This window comes from Perca flavescens, chromosome 20 (genome assembly GCF_004354835.1).
Source record: "Perca flavescens isolate YP-PL-M2 chromosome 20, PFLA_1.0, whole genome shotgun sequence".
Lineage (NCBI taxonomy): Eukaryota > Metazoa > Chordata > Actinopteri > Perciformes > Percidae > Perca > Perca flavescens.
This window is the reverse complement of record NC_041350.1, coordinates 14937381-14963502: the sequence shown is the minus strand read 5'-3', so window position 1 is coordinate 14963502 and position 26122 is coordinate 14937381. Positions and strand designations below refer to the sequence as shown.

The 26122-nt window shown below is 40.2% G+C and overlaps 1 protein-coding gene across 1 annotated transcript; it reads right to left on the bottom strand.

The window, feature by feature from the left end:
• Window positions 1–1317: 1317 nt before the first annotated feature.
• Window positions 1318–20103, bottom strand: slc35f4 (solute carrier family 35 member F4). Its single transcript, XM_028566321.1, has 7 exons — window positions 19722–20103; window positions 4639–4939; window positions 3868–4087; window positions 3634–3759; window positions 3329–3521; window positions 2549–2638; window positions 1318–2041 (listed from the first exon to the last, which is right to left on the bottom strand). Exons 1-7 carry the CDS (start codon window positions 19948–19950, stop codon window positions 1800–1802), a joined length of 1401 nt encoding a protein of 466 aa, XP_028422122.1. The 5' UTR covers window positions 19951–20103; the 3' UTR covers window positions 1318–1799.
• Window positions 20104–26122: the final 6019 nt, after the last annotated feature.

Genomic DNA, 26122 nt, shown 5'->3' with positions numbered 1-26122 from the left:
ACTGACTGCACTCCAGCAATCATAGCGACACTGTGGTGTTAGACTCTTGGGAGTGTGTGTGCATGTGTGTGTGTTACAAAGAGTGATGTAGAAAGACACAAAATAATTCTCCTGACACCCTAATCATCTCAACAGCACTATTTGCACTACATTTTTGCAACCATGTTATGTGACTCTAAAAAGTAATTTTGACAAGTGCCTATCACAGTGTTATCTCTACAGGCACAACATGTCCCATGGGCTTTTACCATTGCCAGGCAGATAGGTATGCATTATTACCACATATTGTGTGTATACTTACTTACTTGTGTGTGTGTGTGCGTGTGTGTGTGTGTGTGTGTGTGACAGCTAAGTGCAGCACAGAAAAGCATTGCATAATATATTATAGCAAGAGAGTGGGAGAATTCTGCAAAGTCATTGCTGCTAAATCAATACAATGCAATGTACTTAACAGAGTACTAATATTGTATGAACCACTCTGCTAAGTTCTGCTAAAAATATCTGGTCATGATACAAAGTACATGGCTGAAACAATGTTTGTCTGTTATACAGTCTTATAAGGCTGTTTCACAGTTTCAGTTTTGAAAAAATGGTTACCCCACCCATTACACCTTAAACCAGGGATACTCAACTTGCTTTGCCTGGGGGGACACTTTTGCAAAATGACAGTCAATAAACAAACATTAATAATATGTATCAGATACAATGAATAAAGCTTGGGGATGCTCCGCTCTGGCACTTTTTTTAATAAACAAGCTCTATTTTTATACTTTTTAATGCACTCTGGCACCTTATTTACATTTAAAGTACCAAAACAATTCCCAGTGTGAATCAATTTTATTCATTGTAAATTAAAAATGTGGTTGGCAGGCCACCCGCACACTATTGGTCCATGGGCCAGAAGTTGAGTATCGCAGCCTGAAACCTACTTTAAGGACCAGGCCATTTTGCATGTTTTCATGTTGAAGTGGGAGAGCCAGGATTTTAGAAATACTGAGTCCATCCACCCCAACAGCACAGATAAAAAACAGCATTCATAATTATAATTATTATAATAGTAATTTTTATAAAAGTAAACAACATAATACAAACTTATAATGGTAATTTATTTGGGGGTGTTTGTGAAGCTTTGCAAGCGTATGCATCCTTGTCAGTTCTGATTTAGGCAGCAATTTACTGAGAAAATGAAAGATGTTTCAGTATATTGTTAGAAACTCAGGAATTAGCCACAATCATGTGGTCATTAGTTAAACAAGCAATACACTGCTATAAATGAGAGTTTTAAGTCTTTAATTATAAAACCAAAAGGGCCTGTACATTACGCATAGTATAATTGCCATTCTTGTATATAATACTATTCAGTAAGACTTAAAATAATACTCTTATTGATACAGCTCTAAACAAATATCATAAATACATATAAGATTGAGCCAAACTGGCCCTGCCAATATTTATATTCACAGAATACAGTCCGCAGAGCAGGTCAGGGGAGGCCAGTCAGCGCTTGGCTTGGGTGCGTGCGAGGAACATGACTGAGAGTGGCAAGTATTTCAAGAAAGTAAATTACACTTTCCACCCTTTCAATTAGCAAAAACCATGAATGTTCTTCATTCCCTTCAGCAGTGAAGTGATGGAGACAGAGATGCATCTCCAGATGGAAGTTCAAGACAATACTTCCTGTCTTCCTGACAGGTGAGAGTCCATGTGGACCGAACCTCCCGCCACGGAGTCATGGAGGAACATGAGCAGACAGGGCTTTAATACTGGTTAACAGAAGCTACTAGCAGAGCTCAGCCATGTCATGCCAAGGGAATGGAGACAGTGCCATTTGCTCGACTGCGACTTCGAGTGTGGACGCTGGACTCTGTGAGTTCCTCGCCATGTTCCTCCGACTTCTTGTCTGCAATATTGGCCAGGAATCGCAGAGTGACTGAGTCCCACTCCTCTGGCAGCAGCAGGAGCAAGAAGCCCAGGCAGATGATGCAGGTGGCTGCCAGGCGCACCACACTGAAGATCACCTCATGTTTCAAAACATCTACAGCTACAGCAGGTGAAAGACAGGAACAAAAGAGGGAGCCGAAGAGCAGGACAGGGAAGGAGAGTGGGGGAGAAACAAAAACAAATTGAGATTAATTACATAAAGTAAGATAAACCACAGGACACTGTGGCTGTAGGGGATAAGTGCAGCAAATGCGGCTTATAATCAGCACAAGCCATCCACTTTATCCTCTGTGTCTTTGCGGTCTGGAGCCCTTGGACAAATTGCCGTAGCCCACTGACCTTCATACAGTCCATCGTAGAACTTGTCTGCAGGCATTTAGTGTCGCCTTAGCAACCTGATCCTCCCTCAGCGAGAGGATAGTTGCAGGTTCTGTTGAGGCACGTTGATGATTGGGTTTCCAGGACAAGTGTGGCAGACTTGCTGTGTAATCTGTTTGCTACAGTGGCCCTAAGTGCTGACATCTCATCACAAAACCACAGTATGTGTGGCCATTTACTCTCATTTTCACGATCATATTAATTTCCACCATAATATAAGAAACCCTACCTGCATTGCCTGGCACACTGAGCAGTGTCCCTATGGAGATGAGAATGGGGTACGTCAGCACAACACCAACATGGACCAAGATGTTGAACACTGTAAAAGACATAAATAGGTTGAACACATTGGAGTACAAATGAATAAGAACTGAAACGATTGGTTGATTAATCAATAAGTCAATCAGCAGAAAATTATTTTGCAACAATTTTGATAATCGATTAATCATTCAATAAATTTTTTTCAGCAAAAACACAGAATAGTCACTAGTTCCAGCTTCCCAAATATGAAGATTTGCTTCTTTTTGTTTGTTTTCTATGATAGTAAACTGAAAATCCTCTTGTTTTGGACTGTTGGTCAGGCAAAAAAGCCATTTAAATATGTCAACCAGGGCTCTGGGAAATTGCCAGGAGTTTCTGACATTTTATAGACCTAACCACAGGGTATTGATTAAAGGTACCTTGTGGAGTTTTTTTAGTAGTAATATGGAGCAATGTTTTTAGTCGTGGGTCCCCTAACCTGATATATTATGAGAAAGAAAATGCATTTAACACATTTGTTCCTCAAGGATGCACACAATTAATCTTAGTTAAAAAAAACACTAAAAGTCTGTTTACAAGACAACTTCACAAGGCACCTGCAATAGAGAAAATAATTGGCAAATAAATCAACAATGAAAATAATTGTTGGCTGCAACCCTAAAATACATTTGAAAAGCTTTAATGGAAACACACGGGTTAAACCATGATCTTCACTCTTCGTTCTACAGGGATGTATATGCACTCTCACCCAGCCACAGTCCTGCCATTCCACACAGGTACCCCCAGGGCAGCGAGGACAGTGAGCCCCAGTGCTCTACCTTGGTGAAGTAGAGGATGAGGGGCACACAGGAGATGAAGATGAGGTTGAAAAAGCCCATGGTCGAAAGGAAGTGGGCCACTTCGCCAAGGCTGGCACTGCCCAGGAACATCTTGAACAGCACCTGGACGGTGAGGAGACAATTAAATAATTTACACCAGTGAGTGATTATACAAGTATTTAAAGTCAGTTCAAAGGCAATCACACAAGTGGTTCAAACTGTAATATGGTCTAACCTTGTAGAGAGCTGATGTGGAGGCTGAGCCCACAGCCAATGCTACGCCCACAAAGGAATCGCCATGGAAACCGTCAGCATAAGCCATCATGACAATACCTGTGATGGCCATGATGGCTGCCACTATCTGTAGGTAGAGATTCAGAGCAATCAGTCAGTGGTGTCAGTACTCCTCAGGAGACAGAAACACAGTTCTTGTAAGTATTATTATCATTGTTGGTGTTTTCATACAGACCCGAACACCCATGAAACGGTCCTTGAGAACAATCCAGGACAAGAGAAAGACAAAAGCTTTGTGGCAGCAGTAGAGGGCAGAGACATCAGTGGCGGTCAGTTTCTTCAAGGCCATGAGGTACAGGTAGTTGGTCAGTGTCCACAGGATTGAGAAGGGTGCTGTTCTCTTCACGAACAGCTTGAGAGTCATCCCATCCTCCCCAAAGAGCTTGCTGCACTCCCTGTTTGAGAGAACAAACCACAGAAGGTTAAAGGAAGTGATGTCAACAAGTTTTTTTCCTCTTGGAACAGCGTTTTTGTTTGTTTGCCTTGCTATCAAGAAGACCAAGCTTTTAGGATGGAAATGTTGGTTGCTTAGTTGCCTGGCTCCTCATAGACAGAAGGGTGGTTTAAAATGTGTCTCAGGTGAGTGTAAGAGTGTGTAGAGCAGCAAGGCCTCTAGGAGGCCAAGAGTGGAGCTTTTAAGCTGGTAATTGGCATACTGTAAAAAATATAGTCTTGTTCTACTTAGACTACACAGTTTACATTGGGATTATTACTTTAGTTTGTTAAATATGAACACAACTAGATGACTATTCCTCTTTATTTTGATGACGAACTTCACTGACACATCTGTTAATCTTCTGTCTGTCTGCTATAGCTCTATAAGCTCTTTAACGTATCAGTAACAGTAACAATGGCAAACAGGTATTGCAAAATTTAGATTAGCAGATTTTGCTTTTCTTAAATAAATGTTTTCTAAACTATGAATTATAATTTTTTGGCAGTTTACCTGAATTTCTGTATGGGAGTCTGCTTTTCCCGTGTGGTAACCACAAGTCCAGAGTAGTAGATGGGGAAGAAGAGGATGTTCCAGTTGCTGCTGAACCAGGAGATGAAGAAGGGACAGGAGAAGGACTGGAAGGTCAGTTTAACCACCTGAGTGGTACCCACCCAGGAGGAGGAGACACCCAGCACCAGCAGCAGACCACCCAGCACCTTCAGAGCTGTGTTGGTACATGCCTGATAGGACCGGCTCTCTTCACTGGTCTCGCTGCCTGGTGTGTCTGCCTGAGACTCTGAACCATCCCCTCCTGATGGGAGACAATAGGAGAAAAGACAATAATATTACAGCATTACAGCATCTCTGCATGTGGCCAAAAATGACTGATTGCCATGACATTTTGTGCAAACATTCATGATGATCCATCTGACCATGAGGTTGAAATTTTTCACTTAAACGTCTTGACAACCATTTGACGGATTGCCTTGAAATTTGGTACAGATACAAATGGTGTTGTAAGGATAAGCCCAATGAATTTGGGAATCACCTGACGTTTACTGTAGTTAGTTCCATGAGGTTCACATTTGTGATTTTGAGTGAAATATCTGTCACTATTTGTCATGAATTCTAATAACTTTGAAAATCCCTTACTTTAAATCTAGTGCCATCATTAGGTCCAAATTTCAATTTGTATCAAATACCGGCAAAACTAATTATATCAGTCTGAACCGGACTTTGTGTTTTGTGCTAATTAGCTAATTCTAACAAGCTAAGCTGACATGCTAAACTAAGATGGTGAGCATGGTAAACATTGAACGTGCTTACTGTAACATTGGCATGTTAGCAATGCTATTGTGACCATGTTAGCATGCCAACATTATCATTTGCTCAAAGCCCTAGTGGCACTGCTGTGCATACAGGATGTAGCTTGTGTCTCCCTGGCTGGGGTCCAGCACATAAGCATTTACTGATCAATTGCCCTAAGTGATCACTCCCACAGTTTGCATTTTCCTGCTGTAAAGGTGCTGATGCATAAGGCAAGGCTTTGTTAAAAATGTGCTTGGTTAGCATTGTGGCTGTGTCATAAATAGCTTTGTTGCCTCATGATGCAGCACGTATACTGCACACCCATTGTAGTCAGGTGTGCACAGAAACCTGATGCCCAGAAAGCAAGAGTAAACCTAACCACATGACATTCTACAAGAAAGTCATGTCAACCTTGGCAGCCAGTGTTTGGACTGTTGGTACATTCCTGCTATGAAAATGGAAAATGGAAAAGCTGTATGGTATCACCAGATTAATTACACCAAAATTACATAGATAGATAGATAGATAGATAGAGGGGACTTATTTTTAATCTTATGCCACAGTGACGCATTGTTGATGTGGCCCAGTGCCTTAATGGACTGCAGGACTTCTGGACATTAACTGTGCTGTATAATATGTGAAGTGCTGTTTGTGTGAGCATTTCCAGAGAGAGCTCAGATCCATTCTTTAAGAGCACAGTGTGATCAATTTACACCAGGGCAGGAATAAAAGATGACATGTGCTGGATGTTTGCTGCCTGTGCTCTTTTTGCTAGCTCAGCATTTGAAGCTCTGCCGTTTCCACCATGGCTACAGACACTAGAGCCCTGCAAGCACTGGAACTTGTACCCGTAGTATCTCCCCTCTAGCAGGGCATCTCAGGGGTGTCATTATTGTATCTGATAGTCTTTTGTTTGCAATGAGACCTCAGCAGGAGATCAAGCATTTGGAGTATAAATAGTGTCACTGACAGGTCTAATGAAAGTGGATTGTACCAACATGTAAATAATTATTAATTTCATCCAAAAGAAACCCAATGTGTGGACCAAAAACTCTTTGATCAAGTAGCCAATGACAAGAATAGTGGTAGCAGTTTTGTTTGTCTGTGTTAAGCATTTAGAGTGATGACATGCCACTTTGTATCATCTAAAGTCTCTGTATCCACCCTGAAACTAAGTTGACTGTTTTCCAGAGTGACTTCTTTTGTTCAGAAAAGAACTCTATAGTCTTGCCAAACTTACTTTATAAGCTAAATGAATGCATGAGATCATCACTGGCACCCAGTAAGAGTATTAAAGCTAAGTCATGGCTGTAACTGTTATCCCTGAGTAAGAATGATGAATATAAAGTCACAGATTAGAGTCACATTAGTGCAGTGGTGGACGAAGTAGCCAGATCTTTTACTTAAGATAAAGAACCTACACCACACTGTATAAATGCCCCATTTCAAGTAAAAGTCCTGCATTTAACGTCCTAATAAGGTACTTGTTCTACAGAGAATTGCCCCCTGTGACTGATATATTATTTTACATTATTAGGCTGTAACCAGTCATGTTGGAGCTTGTTTTTACTACTTTACTATGTGGTGGACAATAAAGTCTTATCTGTCTATCTATCTATCTATCTATCTATCTATCTATCTATCTATCTATCTATCTATCTATCTATCTGAGGGGTCGCCAGAAGATGAATGTGAGCTGAGAAAGGAAAAAACCGCTATACAAATTAGTATTCATATTTGGACTTTTCTCTACTTTTTTGTGAAATTTTGGAAAATTCTACCTCTCTCAAAAAGCTATTTAAATAAAGCCATATGTGATGTTTAGAAGGTAAATGGGTATTTTTAAAGCTCATTATATGTTTTTTAAATACATAATTTTAGATAATTATAGTGGAGTAAAAAGTACAATATGAAATGTAGTTGAGTAGAAATATAAAGTAGCATAAAATGGAAATACTCAAGGCAAGTACAAGTACCTCAAAACTGTACATAAGTTTGGTACTTCAGTAAGTTTACTTAGTTACTGTGTTAGTGCAGCAGTGGCCTTGAGTCTGTCCACACTGCAGTACTAACATTTCCACTCACAGTACCATGTTTCAAGCAAGATACCAAAAACACCTTTAAACTATAAGTCGCAATGAAAACCTTTAGCATCCAAAAGGTGTGAAACTAACAGCAAGTTCAGTTTAGTTCAGTTCATTAAGCATTGATCATCACCTCAGAAACCTCAGATAGAATGTGGTGAAAGCATAATGTTCAACATTGATACAGTTTGTTTTCTACAGGATCATCTAGGGATTTGGTCTAATTACATTCTGTCCCAGCAAGGATTATTAATCAATCTAATGAGCATGGTGGTTGCTAGCTGGAAAACTGAGATCTGATATTTCTGCAAGAGAGAAGCAGCAACTCTTATTCTTTTTTTCTTTATATCTACTTCTCCTTGACCACCAAGCAAAATGCGCCAACAAAAACCTAAAGCTTTTAGTGTTGGATATGGGCTTTTCTGTCCTGTGGTAGAAGCCACTATAGGCTGATCTGGTGCCAAGATGCAGTAATATTATAACTCTACTTTTCCCATGCCTCGAAAGGCAGCTCTCCTGGACAAAATTGTATTCTCATAACAGACAGAGATATTGCTGACTAGAATTGCCTGACAATAATATAACTATGAATAATTGCCTAAATATATAAATATAGACTCTTCACAACACATCAAAACACTAACATAATACCTGCTTAAAGTATGTGACCAAATTTGGTACAAGCTTCTTTCCACCTTTGTCAAACAAGAATTTTATACTTGTAAGGCTATATCTAATAGTATTTATATTAATACATAAAATAGTTCACTATGGCTAGAAAAGTTTGAAAGCGTGAACATTATGCATTACAGAAATTAGTTAGGTTCAAATATGTGACATGGTAACGATGATAGTGATGAAAAAGGAGATTAGCAGTATCACTCTGCAATCTCTGTTGCAAAAATAAAAGGTGGAGGGATTTAGGTGAAGCTCAAGACTTTTAAGGATGAGGATGCTGAAGAGTGGGGAGTAGAAATGCTCAGTTAAATGAAGGAAGGACAGGTGAAGAGATGTGAAAGCAGCTGACTTGGGCCTGTTTGGTTTTATTTTATATTAGTGCTGGGCAGCCAAATACATGCTGCTGCTGCTGCTGCTACAACTATGCTTCCTGTCAACCAATTTAGCTTCTCACACTCTGCCAGCCTGAAACTGAAATGATTTTAAACCACCCAGATGGCAAAAAGTCCAGGTGAAAAAAGTAGTTCAATTCAATAGCTGAGCTTTGCTGATTTTTCTTAGATTTTACTTTCTGATATCACATGATCTAGAACACATCATATGAATTTCCATAAACTCTAGGCCTATATAATGATCTACTTTGAACACATCATATGAATTTCCATAAACTCTAGGCCTATATAATACTTCAGCACGTGTGATGCCTTATGGGAAATATGTTGTCAACTGTAAAAGCTGTAAAATAAATAAATAAATAAATAATGTATACCTCACAGTTTTAAGCAACCTATCTAGGCTAATGCTGCCAATAACTCTGTTCAAGTTAACACTACACATAAAATATACATAGTTTAGTATAAATGGCGTCCTGGGCCCCTCTGGTTCTTTCAGTTTACCTTCAGAGATGGGGCAGGTCAGGACCTGAGTGCTGTACGAGCTGAGAGGAGCCACCCGGGCTGAGTGCTTCTTCATCCTCCACTGGGGGCACAACACACTCTCCTTCCCTGAGAAGTGTGTGTGTGTGTGTGTGTGTGTGTGTGTGTGTGTGTGTGTGTGTGTGTGTGTGTGTGTGTGTGTGTGTGTGTGTGTGTGTGTGTGTGTTTGTGTGTGCGCCTGGGCTGCTGTTGCACGCTCAGCAGCTCCTCCTGCTAGCTCCGTGCATCCTCAGACTCCTCCGCTTCTTCTTCACTCTCTTGATTGCCCCCCTCCTCCCAGCTCTCTGTCAAACTCTTCTGTCTTCTTCCCAGCACTCCAGTCCTGATTCTCTGTTGCTCTCCAGCTTAGCGCTCCCACTGTTTACTGTTACTGGTGCTCTGTCTCTCTCTGTCTGTCTCTCTCTCTCTCTGTCTGACTGGGTAGTGACACAGCTCAGTGGAGATAGCTCAGTGAAAGTGAAGTGGAGACTCTACTGTTGCCCTGTCATGCCGTGATCCAGCGCTGCCACTGTCTCCAAGGGAGACTGAGCTTCAAGTGTGTGTGGCATGGTGCAATCACTCCCTTCATCTCTTTCCATCCTCCCCCTCCTCCTTTCTCACTGTCTCTCTTTCCCCTCCTCTTCTTTTGCTCCACAAATCAGCAGCTTTGTTTGGAAGGTAACCAAGCAGCCTGGGCTAATTATGCTGCGTTAGCTGCTCCCCCCTCCTTTTCTCCCTCCTCCTTCCCTCCCCTCACCTCTCTACCTGACCAGGCTTTTCTCACTCCTTCTCTCCCTGTCTATCTCTCTATATACTCTTGTCCTCCATCTTCCAATGACTCTCTCTCTTCTTGGCACATCTCCTGCTCTTCACTACTCCTTAAGAGTCATATTATTAGTAGAGCTCTCTCCTGTTACTTTCACCACAGTAACATTAATTAATAGAGCTATGGAAAAGACAACTATCAAAGAGACATGACAATCCCATACATACATACAAACTCTGTCATTTGTCTCAGTCTGATCATGTTGCTTTTCCATTGGACATACATATCAACACTTTTTGCACCTGCATGTTTGCCTTTTCTCTAGCAGTAGTAGAAAGGAAGTAGCATTTACTCAAACACTGCTCCTCAGTCAAATTTGAGAAGTTTGTACATGGTCTGGACTATTTTTGCTGTGTGAGACTTTACAGCATTACTTCAGGGAATGGTACTACAGTATGTATTTCACCAAATCCATCTGACAGCTGGGAGTAGAAGACTGTACATGCAAAAGCTCCACTAAGCTTCAAATATATAATGCATTGCTAGGCTTTAAACTTGCTAACAGCAGTTAGACCTAGCAGCATCTGGATCACCTACAACATTAAAGTACTGCTCACTATGTCAATAACTTGACACTTTGAAATGTAATGTTGCTTGTAGAGAGCTGCATCTCCCACCAACTAGCTCAAGTGAAGAGGCACTGCTGGAGACGAGTTGAACTCACCAGGGTTCAGTTAGGCCTGCAATGGTACTTAATTCCCCTAGATGTAACAACAAATCATTTCTCCAGTATGTGAAAACAGCAAATGGTTATACAGCTAGATTTGGACAAAAATGCACTGCTTTACGAGCTTTAGGAGCTCTAGCGAGGATTCTGCTGGGAGAACTAATCCCTTCTTAATAAACATACTTGACATAACAATCTTAGTTAAATCAGCAATACCAAAAAAGAATATGTTGTGGTGGTTGAGCGCAAACAGTGTTGGCATGAATGTATCAGCAAAGTAATAGTGAGAAGTATCACATTATGTTGGCGGCACTGCACCCCTGCACGAATATGATTGGACGTTGCTAGTTAGCCGATAGCTACACAGCTGTGATTGGGCCAGTGATTGTGAAGCATGATGGAAACAGCTTAATGCAGGCATGACTTCTTGCTTCTTCTTTGCTCTGCCTAAACAAATGCTATGCTTCATTACCATGCACTTATGACTGGTGCTTATTTACTATTATTTAAGTAAAATAATCTGCACCAGACTTTTCCTTTTAATACAGACTAACAGTAAGATTTCAATATATTTTCCATCACTGTTGAAGAGTCAAGGGAAACCCTCTCATCAGCAAAAGGTGTGGACCTTAGGAGGGCCAGTCTAGGCCATGTGCGTCACCCTCATGACTGTGGTCAGGAGTTTCCATCTCAAGGAAAGCCCTCTGGCCATTCTATCTCAAGCTGTGGTTTATTTGCCTGGAGGTTTAATGGACCTAGATATTGCTTAGGCCTTTATATCAACAACATATCAGTGTCTTGTATAAGCAATCAGACACATGAGGCCTTGCAGTCCGTAATGTCCGCTCACCAATAAAGTCAATACTAGCCAAGCCAAAGACATTAGCACCATGACCTGAAATAGAAAGCACTCAAATAAACATGCAATATGGTAAATGCAATGTGTATGTTGGTATGTTAAGAATACTAGATGAGTCACATTTGCTCCAGGTTTTCTGTCATTATATCAGTATCATCCTGAGCCCCCTTCCTGTCTGTCTCTCTCTCTCTCTTTCTCTCTCTCTCCAATACTCATCAGCCAAATCTCTGGCACTTTTATAGAGAGCATAGCAGATCAGAGTACTTCTCTGTGCATTCCTCAGGCTGTGAGAGACAGCACAGCTATTGTTTGGCTGTTTGGTACAATAGAAAAAAACGCAGGGCCATGTTCCAGTAACACAGCTTTAGAAAAACTGCCAAGGTGCAAGCACACTTATTTCCCATGGTCAGTCAGTATGACAGAATGAGTGTAACACAAGTGCATTAAGTGATGTTGTGAGAATGAGGCTTGATTAAAATGTTGGCTCAATGTTTGGTCAGGTGTAATTAGGGAATGAGCTGGGGGCATGAATCCCTGAGACAAGGAGGGTTAAACTTATAAATAGCCTTGCTGATGATGAGCCAACAGCGAGACAGGAAGGGGAACAGAAAAAGACCCAGTCAGCAGAGCCCATGATGCTAATCGCTATCAGATTAAACGTACAATATGTAACTTTCTGCCGCTAGGGGTCTCTCAACCAAAACAATGGACGGTAAAACTGGACTTTTGATGACGTTGTGAAGTTGCGTGGAATTATGGGAGTTTTTAGTGTTAAACACCTTCGCTGTCGGTTAGAATGCATCAGTTCACAGACGAGTTTACCCATTCAAGTTTATTCACGTTACGTTTATTCATGTTATTGTAATAAAATAGCTGCAGTTTCCCCAACATAATTACGTTTTTCTTGATTAGATTTTTATTTGTAGCTGACCAGTTAGCTACTGAGCCAGCAAGCTAACAGTAGCCAGCAGCTAAAACACAAAATATTTCACATATCAATGTCACCTTTTGGATGGTTTTAACAACGGGGGGACGGGGTTTGTTGTAACGCTAGCTAGCTACTAAACGAGGCTGAGAGACGGGTGTGGGTGGGGATTGTCAGGGGGGGATCTCCCCGACGGCGAGGACTTTCGATGCCTGTTGTGCAGCAGCAGAACATCTCCCAGCTGCACGGAATTATCTCCCCTTCACTTTTCAGTAATCTTAACTTTTCGTTTTGGTGCTTAACCCACCTTTTGTCGGGTTAATTTAGCTAACCGTAAAGACAGCTAAACGCGAAGGTGGGAGAAATTCGGCAGGGAGGAGATTTTCGGCACATACACCGGTAGCGCTACGGACATGTAGCTATAGCTACCGCTATGGATGTTGCCGCTGTTGTGACTCAGTGATGGGTCTGATATGGTCTGTTTCCCGACGTTTAATTAAACTGCCGTTAGCGTCGTAAGCACCAGGCACTGGAGATAAGTTCTGGCCGGGGGTTGCTGTAATGAAAGTAGCTGGCTGATAGCTGACTGGGGGCTAACGGTAACTAGCTGGCTATATGTTCCGGGGCTGTTGTCAGCTGTCATCCCGACTGAGTCTCTCTGCGCCGGGGGAGTGAGGCAGACAGACGGCGGGGTGTGCTAGCTGGCTAAATTAGCATTAGATTAATCGTCTATCTATACAGCTAACGTTAACGTTACTAGTGAAGTTATTCGTGGGTTAGCTCAGTCCTGTTAGCTGTGGTCGAAACAGTCATACTAAAAATAACTTTATTAGCATGTTGAGCGATGTTGTAACCTCATAATGTTACCCACAAAGCATTAGCATCAACTTTAGCACATTTTAGTAACGTTAAGCTGGTATCGATATTGAACTTACAAAATAGATAAGGTCTCTGTTGTATTACTGTGATAAAAAGTGGGATGTAATTAATCACAAAATTATGCTGTATGGCAAAAAAAGCAGTATTACGGTTACAAGTATTTTTTTTCTGTGACATTGTATGATTTACAATTACTCCTGAACGTATCATCTTGCTGCCAGTGTTCTGACGGAAGTTACGAGTAACTACACAGTGAAAGGTTATATGACGCCACTGACGGGCGACTAAAGGAAACGTGCCGTGTCTGAAAATAAAATAACAGATTTCTCTGGGTTTGACATTTGGTGGAAACATTTGGGATAGTGTAAGAACACAACTCATAAAAATATAACATAGGTATGGTCGTTTTTAGACATTTTAAAGCAGAAATGTTACATATTGTACCTTTAAGAGAAATACCTGGAGCATGTGCGCTACAGGAGGCCACAGTTCAATTTCAACTATTGGACTGAAAGTGATTGTTCTCTATTGTATATTTCTATATTGTTTTTAAGATATAGGTACCTTTAGCTTTACATATCACAAGTGCATTGCCAGCTCACAAATTCACTGTTTTGTTTTTCTTCACGTCAGCAGCTAAAAAGACCAGAAGATCATTTATTGAGTCTCTTCATTGGTTTTCTGTCTCTTCATCCACTATAATTCAACAGCACCACAAACTACTTCTCCAAAATCACCATAAAGTTGAATTAATACCTCTCTGAAACAACTTCAACACAAAACGAACATCATGATGATAACATAGGTGTAAATAATCAAACAAGGAACTGAGTGTTGTAACACAATGGTACTGTACTGTTGCATCACAGATCAAAGCACAAAATAGTACAGCATCCTCTTTACCTCCATAGCAACAGTGGGTCTCCTCTACTGACACACTTTCCCGATTCAGGCTCTTTTGTCATTTAGATTAACCAAATGCTCCTCAGTATATGGTGCAAGCTCCTTTGTATTTAGCCCTACTCTTCTACTCATCACATCTCACTGAGGACCAGGAGCAAAGGAGGAGGATGAGAGATGAGAGACAAAGGCATGGATGTTATCTGCAGCTGATATTAGCTGTAGTGGAGACTGGACACACTGCTCAACTTCTGACTGTTAGTTTCCACTCACTATACCTCTTATCATCAACTCAACTCAATGTGGTTACATTGGACGATGAGGACACCTAGTGGTGAATATGATGGATTGGGTTACAGGTGCATATACAAGGACATGAGGACGGATATTCCTAAACAAGGCTATTTGCTGAAATTATTTACCAGTCAATACAGCCGGGTGTCACTTATCCTTATAGTTTCAGTTTAATGTGGTGAGGTTTTGATATATCTGCTGCTGAACATTTTACTACCACTAGTGGAAGTATTTTGATTTCGAATTCGGTTTGTGTTTCTTAAAGCACTGAAAACATGCATTTGTAAAGTGTAAACGTGTCTTTCAGGAGCGATGTTGGATAATTCACAGACATCATCATCATCAGATAGTTTTCATAGGGCACATTTCTTCTGTAGAAAGTAGTTCTGGGGATATTTACAGTGATGTCTGTGCATTTAGCCCCAGTGGCAGCCTGTTAGTGGCCTCAGGGCAAAAACACCTTCCAAGTAATGGGTGCAACATTTCTCCATAACTGCTTACCTGTACCCATGCCACTGTGCTATTGGTCACATGTTGTAGTGCTGTATGTCAGTGACTACATATTTTTGGCTGGACCCAGCAACTCACTGTTGGGCCCCTATTGTGAATTTGTGTATGACCCTAGTCACCCCCAAGTTACCATCAAGTACATAGCACACAGCAGACTATGCTGGAAATGGCAGCTTCATTATTTGCCCAAAGACCAACCAATACTCCTATGCTGGAGTCTTACCTGGCCCTGTCTGTGTCTTCACAAGACAAAGTCACATGATAATTTAATAATTCATGACCTGTGTTAGTTGATAGCGTACTCATTTGTTTTGTCCACTTAGCCTGGTTGGTAATTCGGCCAAAACTAGTTGTTATTGAGTTATTCAAATGCTATTTTCCATCCAATGCTTTGAGCACCACAAATCGAATTCCTGTCACCTCTGCTGAATTGGACTAAAATTCAGAAGGCAGAAATCTTAGGGACACACACATCTCAAAGCTGGTACATCTGAATGGCTAAATGTTTTTCAGTGATTTGGGTAAAACAACCCTTCTGAAACATAGCATATGTAAAATTACACAGTGTGCGATACAATACATTAAATAGTATCATGTTAGCTTTTGCAGATGCAGTGAGATGTAAAAATATATATTTATCTTTTCATGCTTCACAGAGGTAGTAATTAGACTAAATACTAAGTACTGTCATTTTCTGTCAGGCATTTCATGGAGGATCACTTTATTGTTGTTGTTGTTGTTGGATTTACAGACCACAAGAGGGCAATGTTAGGCTGCTGACAAGACTGTTGGTGTACTCAGCATGATGGAAAGGCCATTACAAATCTTTCACTTATTGTACCCTTCAATTATTTAATATTACTTTTAGATTACAGAAAATTGCTCACAGGAAAAATGTCTCAAAGCCAAAGCCAAAATATTTAGTCTGACCAATACCACAGTGTCATGAGTACAGCTCAGCAGCTCCTTAGGTTTTTGCTCATTCCCAGGAGCATGTGAGACTGCAGCACTCCAGGAGTCGTTCAGGCAAAGCTCATATCCCATTCGACGCTAGGCTAGTTATAAATAGCTCTGAGTGAACAGGCATGGAAAAGGGAAAGTCCAAAATAAGTTCATGCATATACAGAATGTTTTAGGCCATGTCTGAGGAAGACAGGGAATTCACCTGCTGTTAACACAGGATATAAATGGTTTGAAAAGTGAATGACCAATCAGTACAAGCATAAATGGATTCTATTTTTCTTTGTATTTCTCTCCAGACTTTCTTTGTAGACTGAAGTGCACAACAAAAACACACCCCATTGTGATAAATGGTTGCTTTTCACACCCTTCCTTCAAAATGTTCCTTGGAGTGCCTGTGTGTTGTTGTTGTCTTGCTGTGATGCCGGCTGTGAACAGTGCTGAGTGGGACTGCCACTACAAGAAGTACCTGTCATTTCTCCTGCACCATACCTATTTACCCAGCGGGGTTGCATGCCAGCACTACAGAATTGCCCTTTTCGAACAAATAGCTACTCAAAACAAGATACACAGCAGATTATTGTAATGGTTTTCTGGAAGATGCTGAGGAAGCATTTAGTTGCTGTACACACCATTGTTGTTTGCTCCAGCAGGAGCCAAGTAGGTGCTGTAAGAATATGTTCTTTTCTTTTCTTTTTATTTAAAGTCAATTTCATGTCAATTTGTTTCTCTTGAGCAAATGTTAGTAGTTGAGCTATCATGTGCATAAAGTGGTGCAATAGTAAATATTGCACCATGCTTGTTTAGAAGGACATTAACCTTATTACTTACTTGCAGCATTATATCATGACCATATTATGCATAACAGCCTGTCACCAAATGTAGTCCAGAATCCCCCTCAAAGGCATCTTCTAATTCAACGCAGATGGCAAGTGGCAATAATAAACTGGCACCAGAATCTTACTAAATATATCATTACCCCATAGGCTTGGCAGGGTGAGCCTACTGTTCTATTTACTTGCTCCTTTGTCTTACTCTCTATGGAAAATGATACTCAGCAGATTAAGGGGAAGTGTGCTTCTCAACTCAAGATTTACAAATGTGTAAACAAAAAAAAGTAAACAAATGTGATGCTTTTAGGCAGCAAGCAGCGTAAAACAAGATGTGACTTTTCACATTCTTGTTTCTAAGAATGATCAAATACATTTAAGAGGAAGACGAGTGTGTGCACATAACCAGAGTCCTTTACAGTGACAGCACCAGCAACAGCATGTTTAATAGCTATGCAAGCAGGAAAAATGGTGACAAGTATGTTGCCCTGAGGAATACCTTCTGTTGACTCTGGCATGCATAAAGATCAGTTGATGGATAGATGGAGAAACACAGGGCTACAGATGACATATTTCATCAGAGAAATGGGAAATGTCTCTCAAATCAAATAACCCCTTCGCTTACACTGGCTTTTATAGTCTTGGTGTGGATGCTATTACAATCCACACCTGCTCCTTATACCTGAAATGACATCACAGACGACACCCCATCTTTCATTTTAGCCTGCTTCAGTGGACGGTAGGCAATGAGATGAGACAGACAGAGGCTTGTTATACTGGGAACAAAAGCGGCAACTAACGATTATCTTGATCATGAATTATTCTGCCTTTTATTTAGCCTTGTGTTGTATTTAAATGTCTTGTTTTGTCCCACCAACAATCCAAAACACCAAAGATATTCATTTTGCTATCATATATATCAAAGAGAAGAAGCAAATCTTCACATTTAAAAAGGTGGAAGCAATGAACTTTTGGCATTTTTGCTTGAAAAATGGCTAAAATTATTAATCGATTATCAAAGTAGATGGAGATTTTTATCTGTTGATCAATTTATCAATTAATCGACAAATCGTTGCAGCGCTATTGGGAACAATATTATCTTATCAGATCAGCCCTTTGATGATAGTGTATGTGACATTTATAATTTGGATCTTGCCATTCAAGCATCACTAAAATAAGCAAACGTTTAAACTTTTGAAAATTACCGATGAACAGCAATGAATTCTGGCTTCTATAGTCTATAGCAAAAAAAGTACACATACCCGTGACTGTTGTTTCAGGGGCTGTGTTAAAGTTTTCCAATCCATTTTTAATTTAAAGTTTTCAGCGCCCCGCGTTAATCACATATTCTTCCAATAGATTAATCTGGACAAGTAGATATATTCCCAAATGAAAGTGTGATTGCATTCCTGGTTAATCTACTGCAACTGACACCCCTGATAAACAGAAGGCAGTCAATAAAAGACATTGCTCAAGACAGCTCATTTCCTTTTCCTCAACCTCTGTCTAAAATAACATTGAGGTGCTGTTAGCTCATCTAACAGAGCCTCAGCCAAGACTGATTGAATGAGGCCCTGCTATCTGCGTACTCACTTTTCCTCTCAGACTTAAAACAAGTTTGTAAGAGTAATGCGTTGTGTCACAGTGTACCAGGGTTGATAGTTGATCTGAGCAGGAACGTCATAACATTGTGAATACATCTCTTTTCCAGACAGGTATCTCAAAGTCATGAATTTGAAGCAGAGCTTTTACATAACAGCCAGAGGGAGATGTAAGGGAGCTTACATGACAAGTCCAATTCATTTGGGGTGAAGGTGTACCAGCATCTGAAACACAAGAGGCTCCCAGATAAATGACCAATTTGATTTTTGGGGATATTGATTTAAGAAAAGCGCCAGTTCAACCTTTAATAAAGAATGATGACACAATACAATGAATAGGCCACAGAGGTGAGAACCTGACTTTTCTAATGCTACAAACCTTGTGAAATCCTGCTCTGCACCCCTTGCTTCATTACCATAAATCCATTTGTAAAACCAGTGATTAGGTATGCACAGAGCATAATAACGTTTGTTCTTTTCCCTTGTTTCCATTGGCACCGACAATACTTTAACAAAACTGGAGGCAAATATTTTATAGATTATCCCCGAACAAAGTGCACCATCAGCTCTCTTCTCCCATCCCAGCCATTCTGCAAAGTTCAGAACATTTCTCTATCAAAACCTAGAGAAGCTTAAAGTATTGAAGCTATTTCTCATGCACGTCAGGAGATTGCTGGCAATATTCACATGCATAACAGGAGGAGCCACTGTGTTTGTCATTTGGGAAATTGATTGTTTTAATTAAACATTTGTAATTCAATATGAGGCTGCTATCAAAGTTATTGTTCACCAACATTAGTGTTTGATTTGGACAACATTAGGTTAAAGTTTAAATGATTTACTTTGAATTTGAATTGGAAAAAGCCAGCGTAATTTGTACACAGCCTGATAGTGTTATATTTGTTTTGTATCTTCTCTTTCTCTCTCTCTCTCTCTCTCTCTCTCTCTCTCTCTCTCTCTCTCTCTCTCTATCCAATGTTGTGTAGCAGAGATGGATGGGCCAGCATCACTCAGCCTTCAGCTCAGAGTGGCAGTTATTGACATCATGCTGCTCTATATTAAAACCCAATTAGCTAAGTTTGCAATAGTCGATTTTGCAATGGCCTATTTAAAATGAAAATCAGATTCGCAAGATAAGATTTGTGCATTGTTTTCTTCTTCCACACTGGCACGAGTTGCATTTTAGTTTACTATGTAGCAGAATATACATACATGATACATATATCATCACAACGTTCTCATAAAATTGTGTTTTTTTTTTTTTTTTTTCACGCCACCTAACACCTGGCAAAGAAAGGGGTGAAATTGTCGCATCCACTGACAATGCAATCACTATACTTTATTTTCTTTACACTCACTTCTATGACTGGAGTATCCCGGGTTGTAGCCGTAGTAGCCGGTAATCCTCAGAATCCGGTCCTCTATGTCGTGCACCCCGTTGGCTGTCACTTTGGTGCTGCCGTCCATGAAGACAGCGCAGCTGCCACCGGTCTGCGTCGCCTTTCCCGGCAAGTGCGTGTTCATCAGGGGCTCCATCCGGATGCAAGGCTGGTCTCCACTCTCCAAAACACTCTCGGTGCTTATCATTGTAGGTCCGAGAGGACAGAGTTTTGAAGAGAGCTGGAATGAGCCCAGATCACCATGCGAGAGACCCTCGGGGCTGCTGCATCAACAATTAGCAGCAACAAGAATCCACATTCACATTCCTTCAGTGATGCTCCCGGACGCAGAGCAGGGTTATCACACTCCAGGAGCTTGGCAGACATCAAACACTAGGGGGCGTGTTACTACTATCACATGCTTTGAATTCAATTAGGGAAGGAAAAACGGGGCTGTAGTTTGCAGTGTGGAGCAAAGGAGCCAACATTTATTACCGCTTTCATAAAAACAAGTTCCTAAACACAAAAAGCTTTATGGCATCTGACATCATAAAATACTCTCTGTGGTTTTTAATAATGAGTTACTTATGGTATTTTTATTCTCTTATAATATCTCTAAATATTCTATATTGTGCTACTCATCTGTGTTTATTGAGACAACTAAGTTAGTTTGATGGGAGCAGTTGTACCACCTTCATATTCCTGTAGTATTCCTGTATTTTATATAATATTCCTCTATATAATATTCCTCACATGTGACATTAAAGTGTCCCTCGGTATCACTGTGATATTCCTGTAATATTGTTTTGAGCTTTATTGATACAAAAAAACAACCCACTCTCTCAGGTACTTTTTTTTTTTTTTAATCTCTAAAAATAAACCACCAGAAATGAATCAGTCTAAAATAACTATGCATGTCTGCGGCTGTTTTTAGGATAGAAACATCAAAAAGATTATCAAAAAAATAAATCTTAACTTCTCATTTAGCCCTAACATGATCACCAAGAATTTATTTTTAAGACACTATTTTCAGCATCCATTCACTGTTTCTTCCTGGTCTCTGATATTTGTGAACTATTTGCACTCCTTTTCTACTGTACCTCTCTGTGATGTTTCCATTTGCTGTTAAAATATGTATGGGCTTTTGAGAAACACGTGGCACAGGTTTTTCTCACACTCACAGCTATTGACTCCCCTCTACACTTGAATGCGGGCCGCAAGTATTATTTTATTTTTCCTGTAGGCTAAGTATAATATAAAAGCTTACAGATTATGAAGTTTGTCCACATTATTTTATGCCATGAGTAAAGTTTTTCTCATTATTTTCAAAAACTTATTATACCATGAATTTTATTCTAGAGTTAAACCCAGAACAATCTCTTTTCCTCTTCCCTCTCTTTTCCTTGGCCACAGGTTCTGTGGCTGGCTTGGGGAAGCTCCACTTGATTGGATCCCCCAGCTTGCAGATGCTGCGCAAAAAAAAAAAAAAAAAAAAAACTGGGCTCCAAATCCAATAACACAAGATGCAGTATTTCAGTGTCTCTCCGATACGCCTCTCTCCAAGTCCTCCACTCTCTGTGTGAAATCGATTCCCAGTGTGTGGAGAATTTGCGCCCCTGTTGGCATTGTTGTGCAGACACACGCTGGGGTTTATGATGCCCTTGGACTCCAGAAGTGCTTCCTCCCCCTCTCTTACTTACTAAACCAATCTCCACCTCTTGTTCTTTTGTTTCAGTTTGTTTGTGCTCCAAAGCACTTATCTCACACATTCAGTTCAGGAACAGCTTTGTGGCTACAACAATGAAATGCCAATTCCCAGAAAGTTTCTCCATGCTTTTCGAGAATTGCTAATTTATTATTGGACCCTTTCTTACAAGTCTGTGCATCTCCAGTCCAAAGAAAGTTTTCTTCAATCACCCACTTTTGTTGTGGTGCTTTACAATTCTGCATAGTTTATGCAATACAAAATGTAAACAGCTACATTAGAAGATTATGAGTTGGTTGCTTTCTTTCATGTCTGAGGTACTTGTTTAAGTTATTATTTTCTATCAGGTGCTAATGCATTAAAAAAAAGTAGCTCAAAGGTAACATTGCTCTGTGACAGCAGTGGGCTCATTACAAGTCTTTGCAGCCATAACCCACATTAAGAAAGCTGTTTATGCATGAGCTGTAACAATGCAAGTTCCGGCTTTTAAGATTTTAAATGCACATATACTGCACACTTTAGTGTATCACCGTCAAGTGATCTCCATAGAAATCATTCTAACCTTGGAGCGATATTTTAAAAGCTATCATGAAAGGAAGATTCTCATATCTTCTTTAATTTCATCTTATTGTCCCCCAGCCATAAGGATGGAATGAGGCTGACTTCAATCTCAGACAACATAAATAGCATTCAGAGCATCCCTGGACACAAATCCTCTGTGCATGATGAGCATTGTCTCACCTTCCTCTCCTCTAACCTCCTCTATTTCAGGAGAATAAATCAAATGGCCTGAGCATATTTTCATGTTCATTAGATCCCTTAATCATTTCCCATTCTTTGTTTCCCTTGTGATGTATCAAGCTATTTCTCTGTTATTGTACTGATGTGTTTATTCTGTGCAGCTTGTACAGTTAGTGTGTTCAAAGGGTTTGGCTTCTATTTTTAGATACTGGATCTAAGATATGATGTATTTTTGGAGATAAATCAAATGATAGTTTGACCATAACTGCCTCATTCTACAGTAATAGCTCTTTGACTCTTATTCTCAGTGCTTATGGTAGGCATTCAACCATAAACCTAATCCTTTGCCGAAGTGGAATAAAAGGACACACTGAGGAGACAATATGTCCCATGTGACTTCATCCCAGGCCAACCCCAGCGCACCAGCACCCCCCACAGAGGCTCAGCAAGTCACCTTAGAGATCAGTGACTGACTCCCCAGCCACCTGCTGTATAAATATTCAATGTGCACTAAAGATAACCTGGCTCGTGCAGCAGGAAGAGAGAAAGAGGTTCTGTTCAGCAGAAGAAGGGGCTGTCATTTGAATAACGTGAACTCAACTGTGACTGCATGGCGTGTTGGCCTGCAAAGGTGACATTTGAAAGCTTGGTAAATATTTAACAACTTTGATCACCAGGTCCCTGTGGTAATGTACGGCTGTAATTAGAGGAAGGGAAAGGAATGTGAGTACAACGAAGAATAAATAATCCTATCAGAGCAGATTTACAGGATGAATAATCACATTTTTAGTCAAAGAATGTGTGATCGTTCCAGAAGAAAATGTGATAATTTTCTCCTTACAATAAAGGCAATTTTCTTGCGTAACAACAGTGAGTGTTGTTTCTCTCTTTGTCCATTGTGGTTGTGCACAAGATGAAATATCATAATGTCCTTTAAAGCCTCATATGACCTTTCTTTGTTGTCACCATGCAAAGAAAAGCAGTCACCTGCTCGTGGAGCCTCACAGAGCATTGAGCGGCCTATAAGGTTTCCTATTTGACTCTCTTCAGCAGCAAAAGTTTATTTGCCTCGAGGGGGCGATTGGCAAATTAGCCTGCTTGCTCTCTTTTAAGGATGCCAGTCCGCGTATAAATAAAATATACAATGACCAGACTGCATTTTTAAAAATAGACGATCCACAGATCTTTGCTTCTCCGTCATGCCAATTCTCTCGCTGCAATGTTTCATGCCTGTTTGAACATGCTTTTAGTGGAATACGAGTAGATACTGTACGTGTGGCACCAAACTGTAGTTCACAGAAGCATGTCACCACTGTCACATGTTCTGTACTGTACAACAGACACAGCAGGAAATTCGCCTGAATATCACATGTAACTGGAAGTGTTTTTGCACGTGACATTTTCATAAGCAACTGTCTAGGCATCCACTTTTCTGAATGTCAGCATCTTCACATGTGGCCATACATTTTTAAGAATGTACACATGAGCTAATGTCACCTGGCAGGAAACGCTAGAGTCACGTCATTAAAACCGTCAGCAAAATGGAAATCATAATATGATATAGACATGTGGCTTGTACATGAGAAGGCACTTAGCCTTTGACCTTTTAATATTGAGTTAAAGAATAATCAATTTACCAATCCAAATGACAAATGACTAAGGCTCTCCATCGTACCATTAGGAGATTGCCAATGAGAGGCATGTGTCTACAGAATACTGCATGAATTCTTTAGATTATTCATTGTGGTGTATTATGATGTTTTTTTTGTCATTCCTGTATATTTCTCTGCTCTACATATTATGTCACTGTCTTTGTCTTTGTCTTAAGTATATTTTGATACATTTGGTGATAGTATACATGTCCATTGAAGAAAAACTTATCTCCGGATGTATGAAAATACTTTGCTTTGAGAAATAATTCATATCTGATATTGTTTTTCCACAAACAAATGTAATAACTCAGTAAAAATCCACATCATACTTGTGTCAGTTGCATATTGCTTATACCATGATTGACTTCTTGGGTTTCTGTTCATTAGGGCACACTATTTATCAAGAACAAGTTGACCAGATAATTTAGTTATTATTCAATGATAACACTAACGTAAAACAGCTCTAAGCACTAAAATGACAGCAGACTCATATGCATCATATTGCTATTTACTCTCCATGATATCTACACATCCCGTATGGGTACTATCATATTACCGTGATGCAGGGTGTTTCTGTTCTCATTTTATAAAAGTGGACAAAGGCTGTGTTCCTCTGGGTGAAGTTTAACTTGATCTCACCGGCTGAATCTGGGAGGAGGGGACTGCTGGAGATTTATGGTCTCTGGAGATAACACAGTTAAATCCCTCAGCGTAGCTTTTCGGCATGATTCATCCCTCCTCACTGCAGTCAGGATGATGGATTATGCTGCTATGTGAGGGGGCTGAGGAGTGAGGCTGGACGACAACAGCAAGGACGAGACATTTAGTCTGATTGACCAGGCAGGATTTTGTTCACATCGATATTAGCTTAGGGACTGTCTCACCCGCTCTGAATTTAGGTTATTTCAGGCTGTTTATTGTAACAGATGCTCTTCAACAGATTTCCTCTCCAGATATTTTATTTCTATTGCACCATCAGGGTGTTGACAGAAACATGACTACATATTAATAGTAAACAAACATGCATATGCTGAGATGAACAATGTTTTGAGCTATAATACAAAATCAAGGGCCAATCTCCACTGTTTATAAAGGGTTGTTACGTTTAATGTTTTTATTACTGGTAAATAATTAATTTATCAGTGCTTTTTAAATCACTAATAAGCCATTAATAAGAATAACTTTTGGGTTGCCAGGTTGTGAAAAATCCCTTTGCTCTTTCACTTTGATAATAATGCAGTTTTAAACGTTTGTTTCTCACCTTCTAATAAACCATCAAATCTGCAGTTATAAATGTTAATAAATAATTCATAAAGAGTTATTATTACATCAATTCTGCAGTAACATGGATTTTTGTCCAAACAGTCAAAGTGATTTTTCACAACGTGAACATGTAACTGATCAGATAAGCCCCACTAAATGAGTTTTAACTCTTAATAAAAACTGACAACTTCTCATTACCCCTATGTAAATAGTGGCTTATGAGAAAGTGTTACCAAAATTCCCTTTTCCCGAATAACGTTAAGTCAACATCCACATTGAGTTGTGGATGTTGACTTAACGTCAGTTTTTGTTATCATGATTTCTGTAGTATTATCCTACATACATATACTGTATATATCATACATATACAGAGACTGTAGAGATACTGTAGGTGTCCCTTTTCTGTTCCACAGGCAGATTAATGCTGCCATTGAACTCTCAGCCTAAAACTACTCTCCCCTATGTGGCCGGGTTGGCTCAGTTGGTGGAGCACAGGCACATATACGCAGTGGTTTGTGCCTCGGTGCAGAGGTCCAGGGTTTGAGTCCGACCGGTGATGATTTCCTGTATCTCTTCCCCCTCAATCTCCCCTTTCTCACCTAGCTGTCCTGTCCAGTAAAAGCGGAAAAGCCTCAAAAAATAATCTTAAAAAACAAACAAACTATATAGTCTACCTAAAAAAGATATTAAAAAAATAGCTACTCTCCCCTCAGCTCATTAAGTATGATCTAATACGGGGGATATCCGCCAGGAGGGTCTGTTCTCGGAGTTAAACTTGTTGAACTTGCTGATGGCATGCTGACACTGATATTCTTCACATAGCCCTCTGTACCGGTCACCTGTCCTTTAACGAAGAATGGTGTAGGGAGGCTGTTCTAGAAGATTTGTCTCCAGGGTGAGGTGTTGGAGACGCGTGGTATGAACACACGGCCCAGTGGGTCAAAACCGGTGTCGCTCTAAACCATCTTCTCCCAGCAGCTCCAGTCACACCATGTCCACTTTGATTCATCAGGCTCTGG

Coding starts and splice junctions, on each gene's coding strand:
- slc35f4 (XM_028566321.1), bottom strand. CDS start 19,950: ATGATAAGCACCGAGAGTGTTTTGGAGAGTGGAGACCAGCCTTGCATC. Junction 4,940..19,721: donor GGGATACTCCAGTCATAGAA/GTGAGTGTAAAG, acceptor GTCTCCCATCAG/GAGGGGATGGTTCAGAGTCT. Junction 3,760..3,867: donor ACCGTTTCATGGGTGTTCGG/GTCTGTATGAAA, acceptor CTCTACCTACAG/ATAGTGGCAGCCATCATGGC.